Here is a 19,632-nt window from a genome sequence, read left to right as displayed (position 1 = left end):
GGCCAGGCTGTGCTCAGAGCCTGCCTGGGGTCCACCCAGGGTCTCTGGGGGGCATCAGGCGATGGGGGGGGGGGTCTCTGCAGGGTGCCCCAGGGGTTCTGTGGGGTCCCTGGGGGACGTCTCCAAAGCCTGTTGGGGATCCCAGGGTGTCTCAGGGGTCACTCTGGGACATCTGCAGAAACGGTTTGGGGTCCTTTTGTCTTGGGAAATGCAGCAGGGTGTCCACAGGACCAGTCATTGTGGGTGTCTTGGGAAATGCAGTCACTCTGGGGTAGGGCAGTTTGGGGGTCTTTTGGGGATGTCTCGAGGTGGGGTCACTCTGAGGCATTCATGGGACCAGTTTGGTGTCTTTTGGGGTGTCTCGGGGGATGCAGAGAGGTGACGCCAGGGCATCCATGAGAATGGTTTGGAGTCCTTTTTGGGTGTCTCGGGGGATGCTGTGCTGTCCGCAGGGTCTGGGGTCCTTTTGTGGTGTCTCGGGGGTTGCTCTCCGGGGCATCCATGGGACTGGTTTGGGATCATGCACTGGGGTCACTCCGGGGCATCCATGGGACCAGTTTGGGGTCCTTTTGTGGTGTCTCGGGGGATGCACTGGGGTCACTCTGGGGCATCCATGGGACTGGTTTGGGATCTTTTTGGGTGTCTCGGGGGATGCACTGGGGTCACTCTGGGGCATCCACAGGACCAGTTTGGGGTCCTTTCGGGGTGTCTCGCAGGTGCAGCCGAGGTGTCCACCAGAGCATCCCTGCGCCCTCTCCGGGCTCCCCGCCGCGTCCCATCGCGGGCCCCCCCCGGGGCCGTCCCCGGCGGTCCGGGTGTCGCCCCCCCCGCCCCCCGCTCTCCCCCCCGGCGGCGGCCGCGGCGGCGCTGCCCGCGGAGCCCCTCGGCGGCGCGGGGAGGGGCCGCTCCTCCCCGGAATGATGTCAGCCTGCCCGGCCGCGGCCCCCGCCTCCCCCGGCGGCTCCGGCCCTGCCTCCCCGGGGAGGCGGCGGCGGCATGGCCCGGGCCGGCGGGGCGGCGGGGCCGCGGCGGCGGGTGCTGGTGCTGATGGTGCTGGTGGCCGCGGCGGGGCGGCGGGGCCGCGGGGCGGGGGGGGGGCGGCGGCGGGGCGGGGGGGGCGCCCCCCCCGGGCTCCCGCCGACCCCGGCCCCCCCCGGCCGCCCGCTGCTGCTGCTGCTGCCGCTGCCGCCGCCGCCGCCGCCGCCGCCGCCGCCCCGCGCCGCGCCCGCCGCCGCCGCCGCCGCCCGGCCGGTAACGAGCCCCCGCCCCGGGCAGCGCCTGCCCCCTCCCGCAGCCCTCCCCCGGCCTCCTCCTCCTCCTCCTCCTCCTCCCGTGCCTCCATCCCTCCCTCGGTGCTCGCAGCCTCCCTCCCTCCCTCCAGCCCTCCCCTGCTCCCTCCATCCCTCCTCCAGCCCCCCGAGCCTCCCTCCAGCCCTCCCTCCACTCCTCCTCCCAGCCTTCCTCCCTCCCTCCCCTCCTCTGCCTCCCTCCCTCCCCCCTCCCCCTCCTCCTCTGCCCTCCCCATCCCTCCCCCCCCCCCGCCGCCCCCCGCCCCTTCCCCTCCCGGTTCCCCGCACTTGGGCTCCTCCGTCTCCAACTTCTCCGGCCCTGCCTCCGCCCGCCCCCCCGGCCCCCCCCCGGTCCCCCCCCAGCCTCCCCTCGCTCCCGGCCGCCCAGCCGCCGCAGATGCCGCTTCCCCGGCGGCCGGGACGGCGGCGCCCGGCACCTGCCCGGCTCTGAGCGCCGCGCCCGGGGGTGGTGGGGGGGGGAAGTTGGGGGCGGCCGCTGAGCCCCTGCCATGTTCTCCGTGCAGGAGGCGCTGCCCCGGGGGGGGCTGCCCATGAAGGAAGAGCCGCTGACGGCCGGGCTGCCCTCGGTGAGGTGGCTGCAGGGCACCGGCATCCTGGACGCCAGCACGGCGGCGCAGAGGTAAGGGGACGGGGCATCCCGAGCTCCGCATCCCAAGTCCGTGGGCATCCCCCCGGCACCACGGGCATCCCGAGCTCCGTGGGCACCCCGGGCTCTGGGGGCATCCCCGGCACCACGGGCATCCCGAGCTCCGTGGGCATCCCAAGCTCCGTGGGCATCCCGGGCTCCGTGGGCACCCCGGGCTCCGTGGGCTCCAGGAGCATCCCGGCTGCCCCCAGCAGCCCAGGTACCACAAGCTCCACGGCATCCCAGGTGCTGCGAGCACCCCGTGCCCCACGGGCACCCCGTGCCCCACAAACACCCCGCACACTCCAGGCACACCCTGCACGCTCTGGGCACCCCAGGCACCCAACCCCCTCAGCATCCCGAGGTCCGTGGGCAGCCCGGATGCTTTGGGCATCCCTAGTGCCCGCTGGGGACTTCAGGCATCCCAAGTGCCCCCTACACCCTGGGCTCCTCGGGCCTCACAGGTTATCCAGACCCCTGAGTACCTTGGGTACCGCGGGGACCCCCGGGGACCTCAGCAGCACCCCGAGCCCTGTCACCCCACGCGTGCCAGGCTGGTCACCCTGTGCTGGGAGGGCCGGCGGGTCCCGCAGTGGGGCAGGTGCTGCTGCTGGAGCTGCGAGGGGCTCGTGCCAAGCTGCGTGCTGTGCGTCTTGGGGCCAGACCCGCACCCTGTGCCCCAGCTGTAGGGTAAGGCTGGCGGCGGCGCCTTCCCCTCCTCCTGGGCAGGGCTGGTGGCATCGGCCGGGCGAGACACCGCTCACGCAGCCTGCACTGCTGGGCTTGCTGCCTCCACAGCCCCCTGCCCTCCTGTGCTCTGTCTCACCCCATTCCCTGCCCTCCTCACAGGGCTCTCTGTTCCCTGTCTCCATCCCCTGCCCTCCCTGAGGGGCTCCCTGTGCTCCACCCCGTCCCCGTGGGGCTCAGGGCTCCGGGCTGCGCAATGCTCCCCTGCCCTTCCCCAGCCCCGTGCCCAGAGGGGTCCCGGCAGTGGCAGGGGGACACCTCCACCCCTGTCCCTAGTGCCCCTGTTCCTGCTGTCCCCATGAGTTGGGGGGCTCGGTACGGGGGTGCCGTGCTTGCGGCGTGCTGCGGCTCTGCCTAGGGGTGCCAGGAGGTGCCGGGGGCCCTGGGACAGCCTGGACACAGCCCAGTGAGAGTGTGGGTGCTGCCTCCCCAGTGCCCCTGCCCCATGCTGAGGGTGCCCGTGTCCCCTCCCAACCAGGGACAGTGGGGCTGGGCTCTGGTGGGGGGTGACTGCCACAGCGGAGCAGGACGTTCCCAGCACCGCCAGCCCCATGGTGGGGTTGCCCATCTGGGCACCATCCCCGAGCCCCCCCAGCACCACTGCCAGCCCTGCCGCCTGCTCACCCCGGGGGCTGTGTTGGAAGCCCTGGGGTCTCCCCTGGGAACCCCCCCGCTGCTGCACTCGCAGATGCCCCGGGGTGCTGCAAAACCGCAGCGATCCTACTGCGTCCCCGGCAAAGCCACCCGGTGCAGCCCGGCCGAGCACCCCAGCAGAGGGGCTGCACCAAGGGGCTGCACTGGGGGGGCTGGCCCGGCCCCGGGAGGTGGGGAGGGGGCTGCAGAGGGGGTGAGAGCCGGGGCGCAGGGAGGTGCTGGCCGTCATGCACCCAGAGACTTCCCCATGCCCCAGTGTGGTGGTGAGGAAGGCGGATGATGTCCGTCCCCCTGCCTCTGCTCCCCGGCTGCAGCAGCACGGGGGGACAGCGGGGGACAGGCAGGGCTGGGCTCGGTGGTGGGGACGGGGCTGCCGTGTGTCCCCGTGTGTCGGTGCATGAGGAAGGGGCTCAGGGACCCCTGCCCAGCCCCACAGTTTTGGGGCGGCAGATGATGTGCCCGGCAGCCTGCAGTGCCGTCCCCGTCCCGCCGCTGTCCCCAGCAGCTGGGTGTGAACGGTGCGTGTGTCGGCGGTGACACGCGTGTGGACACGCGCGGGCTGCTCGCCACCTCCACACCCGGCTGCCCGGCCCCGGGGCCTCTCATTACTGGCAAGCACCGGCCCCGCGGTCCTGCGGCGCCTCGCAGGCTCGCTCCCCACGTGCTGCCCGCGAGCAGCCCCGAGCACGTCCCGGGGGTGACGTTCGGGGATGGGGTCCCGGGGAGAAGCCCGCGCCGTGCCTCGGCTTCCCGGGCTCCCTCCCACCCTCCCGCAGCCCGAGCGGGGAGCCTGGGCTGCATAATTGCACGGTGCCCCTTGTTCCTGGAGGATCCGTGAGTGGAAGATGTTGCTTTCCTGTAACAGACATTCGCTGGTCTCATTTGCTAGGAAATGCTCTGATTTCCTTTAATAATTAATGGCAGCCGGGCTCGGCTCTCGGAGCGCCGGGGTCTCGGCAGCGCTGGGAGTAGAGATGCAGCTATTACCCGGCCGGCAGCCCGTGGGCCCCCCCGCCCCCCCCCCACTGCACTTTAGGGCCAAAAAAGCCTGGGGGAGGCGGAGGGGAATTAAAAGGCCGGGGCGAGCGCTGGCTCGCTGCAGCTGCCCGGCTCTGCCTGCTGCTGGGACCGTGCCACGTTCGCATTAGCCAGGAGCCCCGTGGCCGGGCTCCAGCGCAGCCGGTGGGGTCCCCTGTCCCAGCAGCATCGTGCGGCTTCGTGCACCGAGCTGGGGTCCCCGTGCACTGCGGGGTCCCGGGCTCAGCACCCACGTGTGGGGAGGATGGTCTGGAGCTCGGAGCCTGGCACTGCCGGAGCCCCAGCTTGTGGGCACGGACGGGGTCCGGGGAGCGCCCCCCGCACTGCTTGGAGCCCGGGTGTGAGGCAGCAAGGACACGAGCGTGTGCGTGTGCGCGGAGGTGTGCAGGGCTGCCAGCAGCGCACGGGGACAGCGAGTGTGTGAGCGTGCACACGCGCGTCCGGCCGTGCACGTCGCAGTGTGCTCGGGCACCCGTGTGCCAGGCAAGCGCGGGGCACCGGCGCCCCGGTGCGTGCAGAGGGGCTCCGAGCCCCCGCAGGCAGCTCGGTGGGCTGCGCGCCCCCCGCCCTCGGAGCGTCCCGCAGCTTTGCGGGGCGCTGGGCGGCCGGAGGGGGCCTGGGGGGCCGTGCCCGGGCCGTGCCCCCCCCGCCGTTCCCGGGCCGGCCATCAGGTGGCGGCCGTGCCCCGGCACAGCGGGGGGGGGGGCCCCGTACCGGGCCCGGCTCCGGCAGCGGGGCGCCCTGCGGGGCTGCCCCCCACCGAGCCCTGTGTCCCCCCCGGGGGGCTCCGGGGCTGGAGCAGGGCCGGGGGGGGTCCAGCCCCGCACGTTTGTGCCCCCCCCCCCTCAGTGCTGACCCCTGCCTGCGCCCTGGCTGCCCCACGCCGGGGGGGCTGCGGGGGGGTGCGGGCACTGCGGGGTCCTGCCCCACACCGGGGGTCGGTGCAGGCCGTGGGGTCCCCGTGGGGCCGTCCCGGTCCCTGCCCTGCTGGGGAGGCTCCGAGGCAGCGTGGGAACCGGCTCCGGCAGCTCGAGCCCCCCGAGGCTGGTGCTGGGGGGGCCAAGCCCCCCGCCCCCGGCTCGCTCATCGCCCGATGTGTTTTTAATCACGGAAGCGGGGAATTTTTTACATCCCCGTGTTTGTCTTGGCCGCGCCGCCCCGCTGGCTGCCGAGCCGCACGGCGGGGCCGGGTCCTGCTCCCGCGGCCCCCCACGCCGATGTGCGGGGCGGGGGCGGCGCTGGCCCCCGCACGGGCGCTGACACCGCTGCGGGGCCGGGGACCACCCGCCGGGCTGGGGACGGTGCCGGCCGTGTGGGTGGTTGCGTGTGCCGGGGGAGCGGGCAGTGCCGGAGCTGCCGCCCATCCGCTGGCATCCCCCGTGCCACCCGAGCCTTGTCACCCCGTGCCACCGCTGCTTTGTCACCGTGTGCAAGTCCTTGTGACAGCAAGTGGGTCCCGTGGGGCTGGGCTGCTGGTGCCTGCATTCGCCCCGACTGTGGCACGTGGTGGGGCCCCGCTGCGGCAGTGGGAACTGGGGGGTCTCCATGACTGCCCCCCTCTGTGCGCCACGGCCTTCGGCCTCGCTCGCCGTCAGGGCAAGCCCTGCAGGTGGTGGGGGCGAGCTGGGTGGGGGACATCCTGGCCATGGTGCAGGGCTGGGGGGCCGTGGTCCTCCCTGCTTCCTTCTTCGTAGCATCCCATGGGTGCCGGGGACACCCCCGCCCCGTGGGCATCACGATGGGCACGTCGTGCCGAGTCCCTCCTGGGGAAGGGGCTCTGTGGGGGGACGCAGGTGGCCCTGGGGAGGGGGCGCAGGGCCCCAGCAGCCGCCCCGCGCTCACCCCCTGCCTCGTCCCCGCAGCGGGGTGGGCCTGGCCCGAGCCCACTTCGAGAAGCAGCCCCCCTCCAACCTGCGGAAATCCAACTTCTTCCACTTCGTCCTGGCCATGTACGACCGGCAGGGCCAGCCCGTGGAGATCGAGCGCACCTCCTTCATCGACTTCGTGGAGAAGGAGCGGGTGAGGCCGGGGGGCACGGGATGGGGGGGGTGAGGCCACCGTAGGGTGAGGGGTCTGCGGCTCGGGACTGGGCTGGGGCTGCACCCGGGGGACGGTGACACCCCGCGGCCCCCACCCGACCGTTCTCCCCCCTCCCCAGGAGCAGAACGGCGAGAAAACCAACAACGGCATCCACTACCGGCTGCAGCTGCTCTACAGCAACGGTGGGTGCTGGGGGGGGGTGCAGGGGCGCGTGCCGGGCTGACCGACCCCTCTCGCCCCACAGGGGTCCGGACCGAGCAGGATCTCTACGTCAGGCTCGTCGACTCCATGTCCAAGCAGGTAACGCTGCGGGGGGGTCCCCGTGGCCCCCACCCTGCATCGGCCGCCCCATCCCACGCAGCCACCGAGCCCCGCACTGCACACGGAGACGTGCGGGATGGGCACGGCTGTGTGCACTTGTGTGCAGCGTGGGCACACACAGGTGTGCATGGGCACACGCGTGTGCACGCGCCCCACACACCCCATGGCTGTGGGCACGGCCGCTGCTCCCCGCGGGTCCCCAGCCCCGCAGCTCCGGGCCTGGCGGAGCCCCCACCTCCCGCTCTCCCCCCCAGGCCATCATCTATGAGGGGCAGGACAAGAACCCAGAGATGTGCCGGGTCCTCCTCACCCACGAGATCATGTGCAGGTAGGGGGCCGGGGGGGCTGCCAGCCCCAGCTGCCTGGTGCCAGCACCGCGGTCCCCCGTGCCCCATTAGAGCCGCTCTTGTTTACCACGCTCACTCGGTGTTTGTGCAAATTAGCGCTCCGTGCCAGCACGGCTAATTGATCTCCAGGAGCCGCGCTAACGATGCTGCGGCCGGGCCCTGTGCTCCTCGTGGTGCTCCTTGGGGCTCAGCCGTGTCCCCTGACCCCGTGGGCGGCGCGGGGCCACCGTGGGAGCATGCGGGGCGTGGGCGACCCCGGCGCACGGAGCCCACCCATGGCACCCCGCTGCAGAGCCCAAACTCAGAGCCTGGTGGCACAGTGGGACCAGTAAGGGGGGGCTGCAGCAGGGCATCCCCTGTGGCGCCCCAGCCCCCCGTGCCCTGGCACCACGTGGCCGATGTCCCTGTCCTGGGGACCCCTCCAGCCCTGCTCCCCTAGGGGCACGTGGCTGTCCCTTCCCTGTCTGCCCCCCCACCTTTGCTCCCCAGCAAAGGGAAAGGTGATGGGGGGGTTCTGGGGGTGGGGGGTACCCCTGGGGTCCTGGGGGGGCATGGGGCTGTCCTGGCACCTCTCCCTCACTCTGCTCCTCTCCCCCAGCCGCTGCTGTGACAAGAAGAGCTGCGGGAACCGCAATGAGACGCCCTCGGACCCCGTCATCATCGACAGGTACGGGGCAGCGCCCGGGGGTCCCTGGGGAGCCAGGGCAGGGAGTCCCTGGGCGGGGGGCTGGATGTGAGCGCTGCCTCGTTAGCGCTAATGACCTCGGAGCCGCTCTGCGCTCCCCGCTCCCTCTTCTCTGCTGTTTGTGCAGCTGGCACAGCAGCACCGGATCCTGCCCTGCGCCCTGGGGGACAGGTAGGAGTCCCCCCCCCCCAGCACGGGCCATTGCCTGCGGATGGCATCGGGTGGCACCGAACGAGGCAGCGCCTCGTCTCCACCCAGATGCTTGCTCCAGCAGCACTGTGTAGCCCCACGGACCCTCACCTCTGCTGTCTCGTGCCCTGCATCCCCATGTCCCGTGTCCCCACGTCCTGAGTCCTTATGTCCCCAGGTCCCTGTGTCCCCGCGTCCCCCCACTGGGCTGCGGTGGCAGCCAGCCGTGACAGATGGGGAAGCGCCGCTCGCTCGCAGTCAGCGCGGCACTTCCGACGTGCGTCAAACAAATAAATAATACAGACGGCACCCAGCCACTGCCGTTGGCCAGACGGGGCCGCGGGGCAGCCCCACTCCTGTACGGGGCCACGTGCAGCGGGAAGAGCCTGGCACGGCGCGGTGTCCCCAGGCGTGTGCCCCACAGGGGAGGGACAGCCCCGAGTCCCCCCCGAGCCTCCTGCTGCGTGGTGGATGAGCGCTGGCACCCCTGTGTCGTGCTGGGGTCCCCGTGTGTGCGCCCCATCCCTCGGTGCTGGGGCTGAGCAGGTGTCACCCCCGGGTCCCCATGCAGGGGCTGACACCCCTGGGGCACCCCGGCCCCAGGACAGAGCGGGGAGGGGGTCCCCTGCTCTTGCAGTGGGACGCAAGGGGGCACAGATGGTCAGGAGCCACCTCCTGGTCCCCCCCTTGTGGGACTGGGGGTCAGCAGTGGGACCCAGTCTCCGTGCTGTACTGTGCCGTGTCATGTCATGCCGTGCCGTGCCGTGCCATGTCATGCTGTGCCGTGCCATGTCATACTGTGCAGTGCTATGCTGTGCCCCAGGCCGACAGCCCGGCACAGGGGAGAGGCGGCGCTCTGTGCTGGATACAGCACCGCGTCCTCCCCAGCCAGCCCCACGGGCAGAGCCCTGGCTCTGCGGCAGGTGTCTGTCTGTCTGTCTGTCTGTCCATCTGTGTGCAGCCCTGTGCCCTCCACCCGCCCTGGGCAGGCTGCACACACCGCACCTCCCTCCCTGCCGCATCCTCCTCCCTCCCTCCCTCCCTCCCCTCACCCCTTCCCCAGGCATTGCTCTGCTCCTCCCTCCGCCCCGCAGCACCCCGGACCCCACCGTCCCTCTGTCTGTCCGTCCTCCTGTCTCCCCACCCCACGTGCCATCTCTCCATCCCCGTCCCCACACATCTCCCAGCATGGTGGCACCCTCCCGGTGACACCACCGGGCTGTTGGGGCACAGTGGGGCGTTTGGGGGCCCGTGTCGGTGGTGGCACCAGGGCTGTCCCTGGGGGCTGCCAGCTCGGGGGTCGGTGGCACTGGGGGGATGCTGGGGCCGTGTCCCCTCCTCACCTCGCTCCGTGCCCCTTGGTCCCTGGGGTCCCTGGGGGTGGCTCCCCGTGTGCTGGAGGCCACCTGGGACAAGGGGAGGCTCTGGCCATGTTCGCACACCGTGTCCCCATCCTGTCCCCTGCCCTCCCGGTGTGACACCAGCCCTGGGTGGGTGGCAGGTCCCGGGGCCTGGTCCCCCGCACCCTGCCAGCTGCAGCCAGCTGTGCCCGGCCAGCTGTGCCCGGCCAGATGTGCCCGGCCAGATGTGCCAGGCCAGCTGTGCCCAGCCAGATGTGCGTCCGCCCCCGCCCTATGGATCAGGAAATCCCCGCACAGCTGCGGGATGCAACGGCCGCGGCCCGGCCAAGACAAACTCCCGGTAGCGGCCAGAGGGTCCCCGGTGCCCCCGGCCCCCGCCCTCCTCTTCCCCCCCCCGGCTGCCCGGCGTGGGGACGGGTCCCCCCGGGGCCGGACCCACCGGAACCTCCGGCCACGGGGACCCGCGGGGGCCGTGCCCCTGCCCCGTGCCGTGTCCGGGGGTCGCGGCTCTGTCCCTGCCCCGGCCGCTGCCCCACGGCCCGGCCCCGGCGGGGACCCCCCGGCCCCCCCCGGCCCGCTCGGTGCCCGGGGCCGGCCGGGTCCCGCCCGGCGCCGCCGCCCCCCGGCCCTGCCCCCGCGCCCGCTCCCGGCCCGACGCCCGGCCCCACTGGTTTAGAGAGCCAGATAAGTGCCCTATCAACATGTTAATCAAATTACTTAGGAGCTAAAATTGACGCTTTTCATTAATTATACAAGATTATTCTAATTGCGAATTCAAATTTATGCGCTCGGAACAGAAGGTGTTCGGCAGCACTGCCGGGAATTTGCATATTAAATGGGGAGCGCGGCGCATCAGGATGCTAATGGATGCGCGGCGCTGTATTTTTAACTCCGCGCCCATCTGCGCCGTGCCGGAGGGGGCCGCCCGCCGCCCGCCGCCCCGAGCCGCCCCGCTCCGCTCCGCTGCGCTCCGCTCCCCTCCCGGCGGCGCGGGGCCGGCCCGGCCGGGGGGGGCTCGCCCCGCGCCGCCCCTGTCAATCTCCTGGCGGGGGGGGGGGTTGCTTTCCTGCCCCCCCCCCCCCCCCCCTCCCCGCGCCTTCCTTCCGCTGATTACCACCTGCGAGGCCGCGGCCCCGCGCCCGGGACACGGGGGGGGGGGGGCGGAGGGGGGGGGGCGCTTCCCGTGCCCTTCCCGGTAAAACCGTCCCTGTGCCGGCCGGGGCCAGGAGCCCCCCGGGGGACACGGCGGCAGGGGGGGGGCCCTGCTCTGCTTGGGATGCCCGGGGCCCTCGGGGGGCCTGCGACCCCTCCCACCCACCTCCTGCCCCCCCCAGCCTTCCCCAGCCCCTCTGCAGCCCCGGGGGGGGGGGGCAAGGCTGAATGCTGCGGTGGGAGGGGATGGGGTGGGATGGGATGGGGTGCTGGGACAAGATGGGATGGGGTGCTGGGGTCGGAGGGGATGGGGTGCTGGGATCGGATGGGATGGGGTTCTGGGATCGGATGGGATGGGGTGCTGGGATGGGATGGGGTGCTGGGGTGGGAGGGGATGGGGTGCTGGGATGGGATGGGAGGGGATGGGGTGCTGGGGTGGGAGGGGATGGAGTGCTGGGATCGGATGGGATGGGGTGCTGGGATGGGATGGGGTGCTGGGATAGGATGGGGGGATGGGGTGCTGGGATGGGATGGGGTGCTGGGATGGGATGGGATGGGATGCTGGGATCAGATGGGATGGGGTGCTGGGATCGGATGGGGTGCTGGGATGGGAGGGGATGGGGTGCTGGGATGGGATGGGAGGGGATGGGGTGCTGGGGTGGGAGGGGATGGGGTGCTGGGATCGGGGGATGGGGTGCTGGAATGGGATGGGGTGCTGGGATAGGGGGATGCCGGGGTGGGAGGGGATGGGGTGCTGGGATGGGATGGGGTGCTGGGACAAGACGGGATGGGGTGCTGGGACAGGTTTCTGGCACAAGGTACCAGGGCAGCATGCTGGGATGGGATGGGCTGGGCTGTTGGGATGGGATGGGATGGGATGGGATGGGCTATTGGGATGGGGTGCTGGGCTGGGGTGCTGGGCTGGGCTGCTGGGGCAGGGTACCAGGGCACAGGGCAGCATGCTGGGCGGGGTGCTCAGGGAGATGCTGGAGCAGGAGGTTGGGGCGCAGCGTCAGTGCGGGGTGCTGGGATCAGGCGCTCAGACAATGCCGAGGCAGGACTGGGGCAGGATGGCTCCCCGGGGTGGTGCGGGGGGGCCGGGGCTGCCCCCACCCTGTGCTCACACAGTGCTGACAGTGGGGTCTCCCCGGTACCAGGGGCTCAGCACCGCGACCGGGCATGGGGGAGTGGGTGGCACAGCTCGGGGGGTGTGTGTGGGGGGGTGGTGTGTGGCCTTGCACGGGGCTCGTGCAGCTGTGTGCGCACTGTGTGCGTGCGTGCACGCAGGGACACCCGTGTGGTACGGGGGCATGTGCGTCTGATCCCAGGGGATGTGTCCGTGATACTGGGGGACGGGTCTGTGCTCTTAGGTGTGTGTGCCATGATCCCTGTGCATCCCATCCCCATCCCCATCCCACCCCATCCCACCCCATCCCTCCCCCTAGCGTGAGTGCTGCTGCTGCTGCTCATTAATTATTGAGGGGCCGATGCTGATTAGGGCCGTGGACAAGCAGTTTGCATATTTCATCAGGCCGGGAGGTGGCGGGGGCAGCTCGCCCTGCTGCCCACCCATCTTCCAAGTCAGCCCCACTCAGCACGTGGGCCCTGGGGTGTGTCTGTGCAAGGCGTGTGCGCACACATCGCGTGAGGTGCATGCATGGGGGGGGGCTGCGTGGCGGAGAGCTCCTGAGCACATCTGGCTGGGGGCATGGGGACAGCGGGGACACTTGCCCTCACCCCGCTGTCCTCCCTCCTTCCTCCCCAGGTTTTTCCTCAAGTTTTTCCTCAAGTGCAACCAAAACTGCCTGAAGAACGCAGGGAACCCACGGGACATGCGGCGCTTCCAGGTGAGCCCCGGGCCCCCCCCTTCAAGCCGTGCCCCACACATCAGGAGCCCCGTCTCTTTCTCAGAGGGGCCGAGGGGAATTGGGGGTTTTGATCCACCGAAGGCGAATCAGATCCTGAATTCCCCCCGACCCCTTTGCAAAGTCTTCCCCACCGTCCCCCTTCCCACAGCTGGAGTTTCCGTAGCAAAGCTGGGGGGGGGGGGCTCTGTCCCGTCCCCCACCCAGCACGGGCGCCTTCATTAGGGCCTCTCGTAAAGATATGATAATTGTGACATTTTTACATGATTAACGACCTATCCAATTTGCATAGCGCCAAGCAGCTCCGGGAGAACAGCCAAGTCCACGCCGGAGGGAGGGAGGGGGGAAGGTGGGGTGGGGGCGCAGGGGGCGGGGTGGGGTGTCCCCACCGTGGACCCAGGGTGTCCCCAGGGGGTGGCGTGGGACGGGCAGGTCCTGGCAGCGTGGCGGTGCTGGGGGTGGTGCTGGGGGCTTGCAGTGCCGTGTTCTGCGTGGGTACGGCACCCGTGCGCGTGCACAATGCGCACACCAGCGCGCCTGCACACACACAAGCGCTCACCAGCGCGTTCAGGTACACACGCACCCCCCCCTTGGCTCCTGCACCTGTATGCACACGCACGGACACGCGTGGTACATGTTGGCACACACATCAGGGAGGGGCTGGAGGGCAGGCGTGACAATGCTGCCGTGCCCAGGGGCAGAGGGGACACCAGAGGTGACCGCGGGGGTGAGGACCCTCCCGTGGGGTGACGTACCCGTGGCAGGGGGTCCTACGGGGTCCCCATGGGGATGGGCACCAGCCCCAGTGCCCCACGGCTGCGTCCCCTGTGGGGCACGAGGGGATGGTGGCGCTGATGTCGGTCCCGCAGGTGGTCGTGTCGACGACTGTGAACGTGGATGGCCACGTGCTGGCCGTGTCCGACAACATGTTCGTGCACAACAACTCCAAGCACGGGCGGCGAGCGCGGCGCCTCGACCCCTCCGAAGGTGAGCGCCTGAGCACACGCACACACAGAAACACACACACACACACACACACGGGACTCGCACGTGTGCCCATGGAACATGCACTCGAGTGTGCCGTGCTCCTGGCACGCATGCACAGCCGTGCGCATCCCCACGCGCACACCCAGAGCCATGCGTGTGTGTGTGCAAGCAGTGGCCGGGCACGGGGCTGGGGCAGGAGAAGGGTCCCCAGGCTGCGGGGTCCGGCACAGCCCCGTGGCCACATGTGCCCCACGGCACCAGGGCAGCCCCCAGCCCCAGGGGACCGTGTCCCCGTGCCGGGACCCCCAGGCGGGCCGTGCAGTGCCCCCGCTCTGCCCCACACTGCTCCGAGCCTGCAGCTCCCTGGCCCCGGCACCTCCCTGCCGGGTCAGCGGGGCGAACGGGCACCCTGGGGTGGGCACTGAGCCCGGTATTTATGCCTCGTCCGTCTGTCCAGCACACAGTCTCTCCATCTACCCACCACGCACGTGCATTTTCTGTCTGTCCCTCCGTCTGGCTGTCTGTTCGGCACGTCCAGGCTCTCCTGCCACCACACACACACTGTCCAGCCAGCCACCCTGTGCATCCCTGACGTCCGTCTGTGTCCATCTGACCGATGTATACGTGCTCTGTCTGCCCGTCCGACACGTGTTCCCTCTCCGTCTGTCCGTCTGTCCTGTGCACACTGTCTGTCCGTCCACCCGCCCGCCCCCGTGGCACCGTCCCCGTCCCACCGCTGTCCCCGCCCGTCCCCGCGCCGCCTGTCCCCGTCTCCCCGGCAGAGCCAGCCATCCCGTGCTCACGCGTGGCGTCTGTCCGTGTCCGTCTGTCCCCGGCCGCGCACCCTGCCGCCGCCTGGTTCTCACTCTCTGCCTCTGCTCTCCCTCTCTGCCTTCTCTCCCCCAGCTCGCGCCCCCGGCCCCGACCCCGGCGCCCCCCGCTCCCGCCACGCGCGCGCCCCACACTCACTGCTGCCCTGTCTCTCCCCCCCCGCCCGAAGCAGCCACCCCCTGCATCAAAGCCATCAGCCCCAGCGAGGGCTGGACCACCGGCGGCGCCACCGTCATCGTCATCGGCGACAACTTCTTCGACGGGCTGCAGGTCGTCTTCGGCACCATGCTGGTGTGGAGCGAGGTACGGCACGGGGCGGGGGGGGGCGCGCGCCCAGCCGAGGGCTCAGCCCCCCCTTCTCCCCGCAGCTCATCACGCCTCACGCCATCCGGGTGCAGACCCCCCCGCGGCACATCCCCGGCGTGGTGGAGGTGACGCTCTCCTACAAGTCCAAGCAGTTCTGCAAGGGCGCCCCGGGGCGCTTCGTCTACACCGGTGAGGGGCCCGCACCCCGGGGAGGGGGCACGGCCCCCGGGGGTGCCATGGGGTCTCTGTGCCCGCTGCCGGCCCCAGGGCACAGCCAGGACACAGCCAGCGCAGGATACCGGGGATGCCAGGGGAAGGGGGCTGAGGCAGTTTGCATGGGGGGGGACAGGGGTGACGTGGGGGGGGGGGGGGTGTCCCTGCAGTGGGAGGAGAGACCCCGGGGTCCCCCTTCCCGCTGTCCCTTGCTCAGCTCCATGCAGAGTGCTCCATGCCTCAGTTTCCCCAGAGGACAGGGCAGGTTTGGGGGCCTGGGGCTGGCCTCACCGCTCACCCCTTCTCTCCTCGGCCAGCGCTGAACGAGCCCACCATCGACTACGGGTTCCAGCGCCTGCAGAAGGTCATTCCCCGGCACCCTGGAGACCCCGAGCGCTTGCCCAAGGTGGGGACCCCTTCACCCAGCGCCGTAGTGAAACCACGCTCTGCTCTCCATCGTGCCCGTTGGCACCCGCGGGTGCAGACAGGGACGGCTGGTGGTGGCAGGCAGGGACACGCTGGTGGTCCCCTGCATGGGGTCTGTGCTGCCACCCGCCAAGGGGCAGGGGGGACCGGGGGGCACAGTGGGGCAGCGCTGGGTCCCGGCCCCATGGGGCTGATGTGGGGCTGGGCTCAGGGCATCGCACGGCAGCCCGGGGAGGTGCCAGCATGGGGCTGTGACATCGCTGCGGGGATGTGTCACTGACATGGGGGCCTGGGGGGTGCAGAGGGGGTCGGGTCCTGCCTGACCCCGTGCCACTCACTGCCCAGGAGGTGCTGCTGAAGCGGGCGGCCGACCTGGTGGAGGCTCTCTACGGGATGCCGCACAGCAACCAGGTACAGCAGCCCCATCCCACCCCGCGCCCCCCCCCCGGCTGGCCGGGCTCAGATCCTGGCACTGGAGCAGGGCCGCAGGAGCCGGCCCCACATCTGCTCTGCGTTAGGATTCCCCGGGCGCTGAGTCAGGGCCGCGGGACCCCCCCGGCGCTGCCGCCCCCCACCTGCGCGGAAGCCGGAGCCGCCCAGGTCCGGCAGCGGGAGCTACCCCGCTCCCACGTCTGTGCTGGCCCCGGGCCCCGCCGCAGCCCCGGGTGACGCCGTGCCCGTGCCCGTCCCGTCCCCAGGACATCATCCTGAAGCGCGCGGCGGACATCGCCGAGGCGCTGTACAGCGTCCCCCGCGCCCCCGCGCAGCTCTCCTCGCTCGGCAGCCACGGCCCCGGCGCCGTGATGGGGGTGAACTCCTTCGGCAGCCAGCTGGCCGTCAACATCGGCGACTCGGCGCAGGGCCCCGAGCAAGGTGGGCTTGGGGCCGGGGCCGGGGGGGGCTGGAGGGGCCATAGGGGGGCCGTGGGCCATGGCCCTGCCCCGTGCCACCTCCGCTCTCGCCCACAGGCTACTCCCGGAACACGAGCAGCGCCTCGCCGCGGGGCTACGTGCCCAGCTCCACGCCGCAGCAGGGCGGCTACGGCGGCACCTCCGGCATCAACGGCTATGGGGGCAGCGGCATGGCCGGCCTGGGGGTGCCCGGCTCCCCCAGCTTCCTCAACGGCTCCACCGCCAACTCCCCCTACGCCAGTGAGTCCGCACCTGGGGCTGTGCCGCTGGCTCTGCCCTGGCCGCGGGCACCCCCCGGAGCACCGGCCCCAGGGCTCCCCGTCCCCATCCCTGTCCCTTGCCAGCTGGGCCCCCCTGGGTGTCCCTGGGGGAGCTGGCACAGGGGCTCGGGGTCCTGAGCGCCTTCCCCCCACAGTCATGCCCGCCAGCCCCCCCCTCGGTGCCTCCTCCATCACCCTCCCGTCCGGCACCGCCACCTCCGCCCCCACCGGGGGCTTCTCCTTCTCCCCCGTCAACATGATCTCGGCGGTGAAGCAGAAAAGCGCCTTCGCCCCCGTGGTGCGGCCGCAGACCTCGCCGCCGCCCGCCTGCTCCAGCACCAGCGGCAGCAGCCTGCAAGGTGAGCCTGGCCAGGAAGGGGCTGCCCCCAGCCTGCTGCCCCCATCCCTGTCCCCATCCCTGTCCCTATCCCTGTTCCCGTCCCCATCCCCTCTTGGCTCACTCTCTCGGTCCCCACTGCCCAGACCCGGCTTTTGAGGACTCGGACAAGTTCCACACCCCTGCGCGGTCGCTCCAGGGACTGGCCTATTCCTAAGCACAGTAGGTGCCTGGCGGCGCACGCGGGGCCGCATCCAGACCTGATGGGGACAGGGCCATGGAGGGCTGGGGTCCTGCCCCCCCCCCAGCGCTGACTGACCCCTCACCCTCCCTTACAGCCGTGCCCAGGCTCCTCGTGCTGCCCGCAGGAGCCAGGACAGCCCCGAGCAGCAGACGGGGACGGGACCGAGCGCGGCCGTGAGCGTGGCGGTGCCGGCCCCTCCGACCCGTGCCCGGGGCTGGGGGGGCTGCGGGGCCAGGACCTACTGCCCTGGCTGCCCGTGGGTCCCGGAGCTCAGCCCCTGGTGCAGCGGGGTGCCCCCGGGGCAGGGGGGTGACCCTGGCCAGCACGACCAGAAGGGGACAGCGTGGCCGGACCCTGGTTTCGGCACAGTCCCTCATGGGGCCAGCCAGAGGCCTTTGGGGAGCTCCTGGGATCGAATGAACCCCTCCGAGTGTAGCCTCAGAAGCACCCCAAGACCTGTGCCGCAGGACCAGGACCCCTGTGCGGGGGCAGCGCCTGGAAGCAGGGCGGAAGGCTCCGGCCGGCCCCGCTCCCCCCGCACCTCCCAGCTCGCTGCCCAGCTGCGCGCTTCCAGATGTGCGGCCGCCCACCCGCAGCTCCCGGGCGGCCGCGGCCGGGTCTCTGCCCCCGCGCCCCCGCGCAGCACCGGGGCCGTGCGGGGGCTCAGCCCAGCGCAGCCTGCCCGGCTGGGGGGGGCGGGGGGGCCACGCTGCCCCCCCCCGGCCCGAGCCCCCCGCGGGGGCATGCAGCACTTTGCCCACCCCGAGCCATCTGAGCCCTTCAGCGCGGTTCCCGGCCCCGTCAGCGCCCGGAGCCGGCAGCCGCAGGACACAGCTGCAGCTCTTTTATTGTGATTATCACTACGGTTATTATTAATAATATTATTATCGTTTTTAGCGACAGGCGAGCCCCAGGGCAGGGGGCTCTGGCGGGCCAGGCGGGAGCCCCCCGGGGCTGGCACTGCCCCCCCCCCCTCCCGTTTGGGGCTCTGCTGGCACTTCCAGGCAGGGGGGAGCGGACAGAAATTTTGTAAATAAAGGAAAAGAAAAAAACCACCACTCCCCCCCCCCATCCCCGTCCCTGTCCCATCCGCATCCCCTTGCAGGGTGGCCGTGTGCCCCTGTCCCCCTGCCGCCGTGTGTCTCGCGCCTCAGCCAAGGTGACGCCTCCGTGCCCAGCCCGTGCCACCCGCATCGTCCCCTCCTCTGGAGCTGGGACCTCGCCAGCTGTCCCCACCTGTCCCCAGCTGGGGGTCCCAGGGTAGAGCCCCCCCACCCCGGTGACCTCCAGCCACCAGCGCTGGCCCCTGTCCCCAGCCCAGCCTCGAGGACAGGGGGCTGGGGACGGGGTCACCCAGTGCTGGGGACGGGGTGGCCCCAGCAGGGTGCTGGTGCCCCCTGCGGCGGTGGCAACGGGGCGGGCGGTGCAGGCTGGCTTGGAGGTGGGGGGGCTTTTTGAAACGGAAATAAAAGGACTTGCAGAAAGGCAGCGGCTCGGCAGGGTCTGTGAGCGGCGAGGGGGCTGCCCCGAAGCGGGGGCACAACCAGCACCACAGCACCACAGCACCCCGACCCTGGGGCTGCCTTGCACCAGCCCTGGGTAGGGTGAGCGCATGGGGGTCCTGGGGCCAGGGAGAGAGGGACAGGGACAGGGACAGGGACAGGGACAGGGTGGCTCTGGAGGGTGCCGGAGCCTGGTGCCATGTGGCCAGGCAGGGCTCGGGGCCGCAGGCTGCCGGCTGCTCCTGCCCGGGGGGGGGTCCCCTCTCCGTGCAGCCGAGCTGCTGCCCTGGTCCTGGCCCCCAGCACCTGGAAGCGCTCAGCCCCGGCTCCGGCCCCACAGCCCGTTCCCATTGCCGGAGCACAGCGAGGCGGGCGCGGAGCTTCCTCCCCACGCCGGACCCCTGGGACCCCAAGGAACGCGCCCGCTCCTCCCCGCCCTGCAGGGTCAGAGCCTGGGGGACGTGGGGCCAGCCCCCAGCCCTCGCAGCTGCTGTGGGGGGGGCCACGGCCGCCCCCAGACCAGGCTCACCATGGTCCCTGGGAGCGGGTGCTGTGGGACCTGGAGGTGTGGGGCTGTGCCTGCCCCACAGCCAGCCCCAGGGGCTGAGCACAGCCAGGGACTGAGCCAGCACGCTTGGGGGGTGGGAGGGCAGGGGGTTGTGCCCCGACCCCCATTGCCCCCACAGCCCAAAAGTGGCCTGGGACAGCCCTGCAGGAGGGAGAGGAGCCGGGCAGGGGGACATGGGGGGGACACGGGGTCCTGGGGACCGCCCTAGCCACAAGGGCCAGCGGGGCATGCACATGGCTTGTGAGCAGGCACCAGACTCGGTCGGGGTTTTCCACCCCGAGAGCCACTCCTGCACGTGGGGGTCACAGGGAGAGGGCGCACAGCAGGCTGCGGGGCCACGTGGGGTGAGCGTGTGCGTGGGCTAAGTGTGCACAGGGACACGCGTGTGCGGATGTGGGTGTTCCCCCGTGGGATGTGTGTGCACGGACCCCACGCACCAAGCGCCACCCGGTGCAGGACACGGCCCCTGCGTTCGAGGCACGGGTGGACACAAAGCCCCGGCTGCAGCAGCGCTGGGGGTCAGCAGCAGCGCCCCGCACACGTGCAGGCACACGTGCACACACACACACACACACATGCAGGGGGAAGGACCCCCGTGCCCCTGTGCCCCTGAGGAGCCCGGGGGTCTCAGCACCCCCGCAGCGCCTGCCCCACACCCTGACCCTGCGCACAGAGGGGGGCACAGCCGGCAGTCGGACACACGCGCGTGCAAA

The 19,632-nt window shown here is 71.5% G+C and overlaps 1 protein-coding gene across 5 annotated transcripts; it reads left to right on the top strand.

Moving 5' to 3' along the window:
* Positions 1-996: 996 nt before the first annotated feature.
* On the top strand, positions 997-18,334 carry EBF4 (EBF family member 4). 5 transcript variants are annotated; one of them, XM_066996997.1, is made up of 18 exons: positions 997-1,251; positions 1,814-1,929; positions 6,237-6,393; positions 6,533-6,596; positions 6,659-6,714; positions 6,990-7,063; positions 7,681-7,749; positions 12,235-12,316; positions 13,204-13,321; positions 14,322-14,455; positions 14,521-14,647; positions 14,989-15,077; positions 15,443-15,508; positions 15,796-15,970; positions 16,066-16,248; positions 16,424-16,627; positions 16,752-16,827; positions 16,944-18,334. In XM_066996997.1, exons 1-17 carry the CDS (start codon positions 997-999, stop codon positions 16,820-16,822), a joined length of 2,040 nt encoding a protein of 679 aa, XP_066853098.1. In that variant the 3' UTR covers positions 16,823-16,827; positions 16,944-18,334. The 5 variants fall into 5 exon arrangements, 3 of the variants coding, with proteins under 3 accessions (XP_066853098.1, XP_066853100.1, XP_066853099.1); XR_010831609.1 differs by lacking the exon at positions 997-1,251 and having other exon boundaries at positions 1,667-1,929; positions 14,228-14,455; positions 14,551-14,647; XR_010831608.1 differs by lacking the exon at positions 997-1,251 and having other exon boundaries at positions 1,672-1,929; positions 14,228-14,455.
* The last annotated feature ends 1,298 nt before the right edge of the window (positions 18,335-19,632 follow it).

This window comes from Anser cygnoides, chromosome 4 (genome assembly GCF_040182565.1).
Source record: "Anser cygnoides isolate HZ-2024a breed goose chromosome 4, Taihu_goose_T2T_genome, whole genome shotgun sequence".
Taxonomy (NCBI): Eukaryota; Metazoa; Chordata; class Aves; order Anseriformes; family Anatidae; genus Anser; species Anser cygnoides.
This window is presented reverse-complemented; position numbering and strand designations above follow the sequence as displayed.

What these genes read in the sequence shown, in the direction of transcription:
- EBF4 (XM_066996997.1), top strand. Translation starts at nt 997, where the DNA reads ATGGCCCGGGCCGGCGGGGCGGCGGGGCCGCGGCGGCGGGTGCTGGTG. An exon ending in TCGACTCCATGTCCAAGCAG is followed by an intron (nt 6,715 to 6,989) that starts GTAACGCTGCGG and finishes TCTCCCCCCCAG; the next exon opens with GCCATCATCTATGAGGGGCA. An exon ending in GGGGCGCTTCGTCTACACCG is followed by an intron (nt 14,648 to 14,988) that starts GTGAGGGGCCCG and finishes CTCCTCGGCCAG; the next exon opens with CGCTGAACGAGCCCACCATC.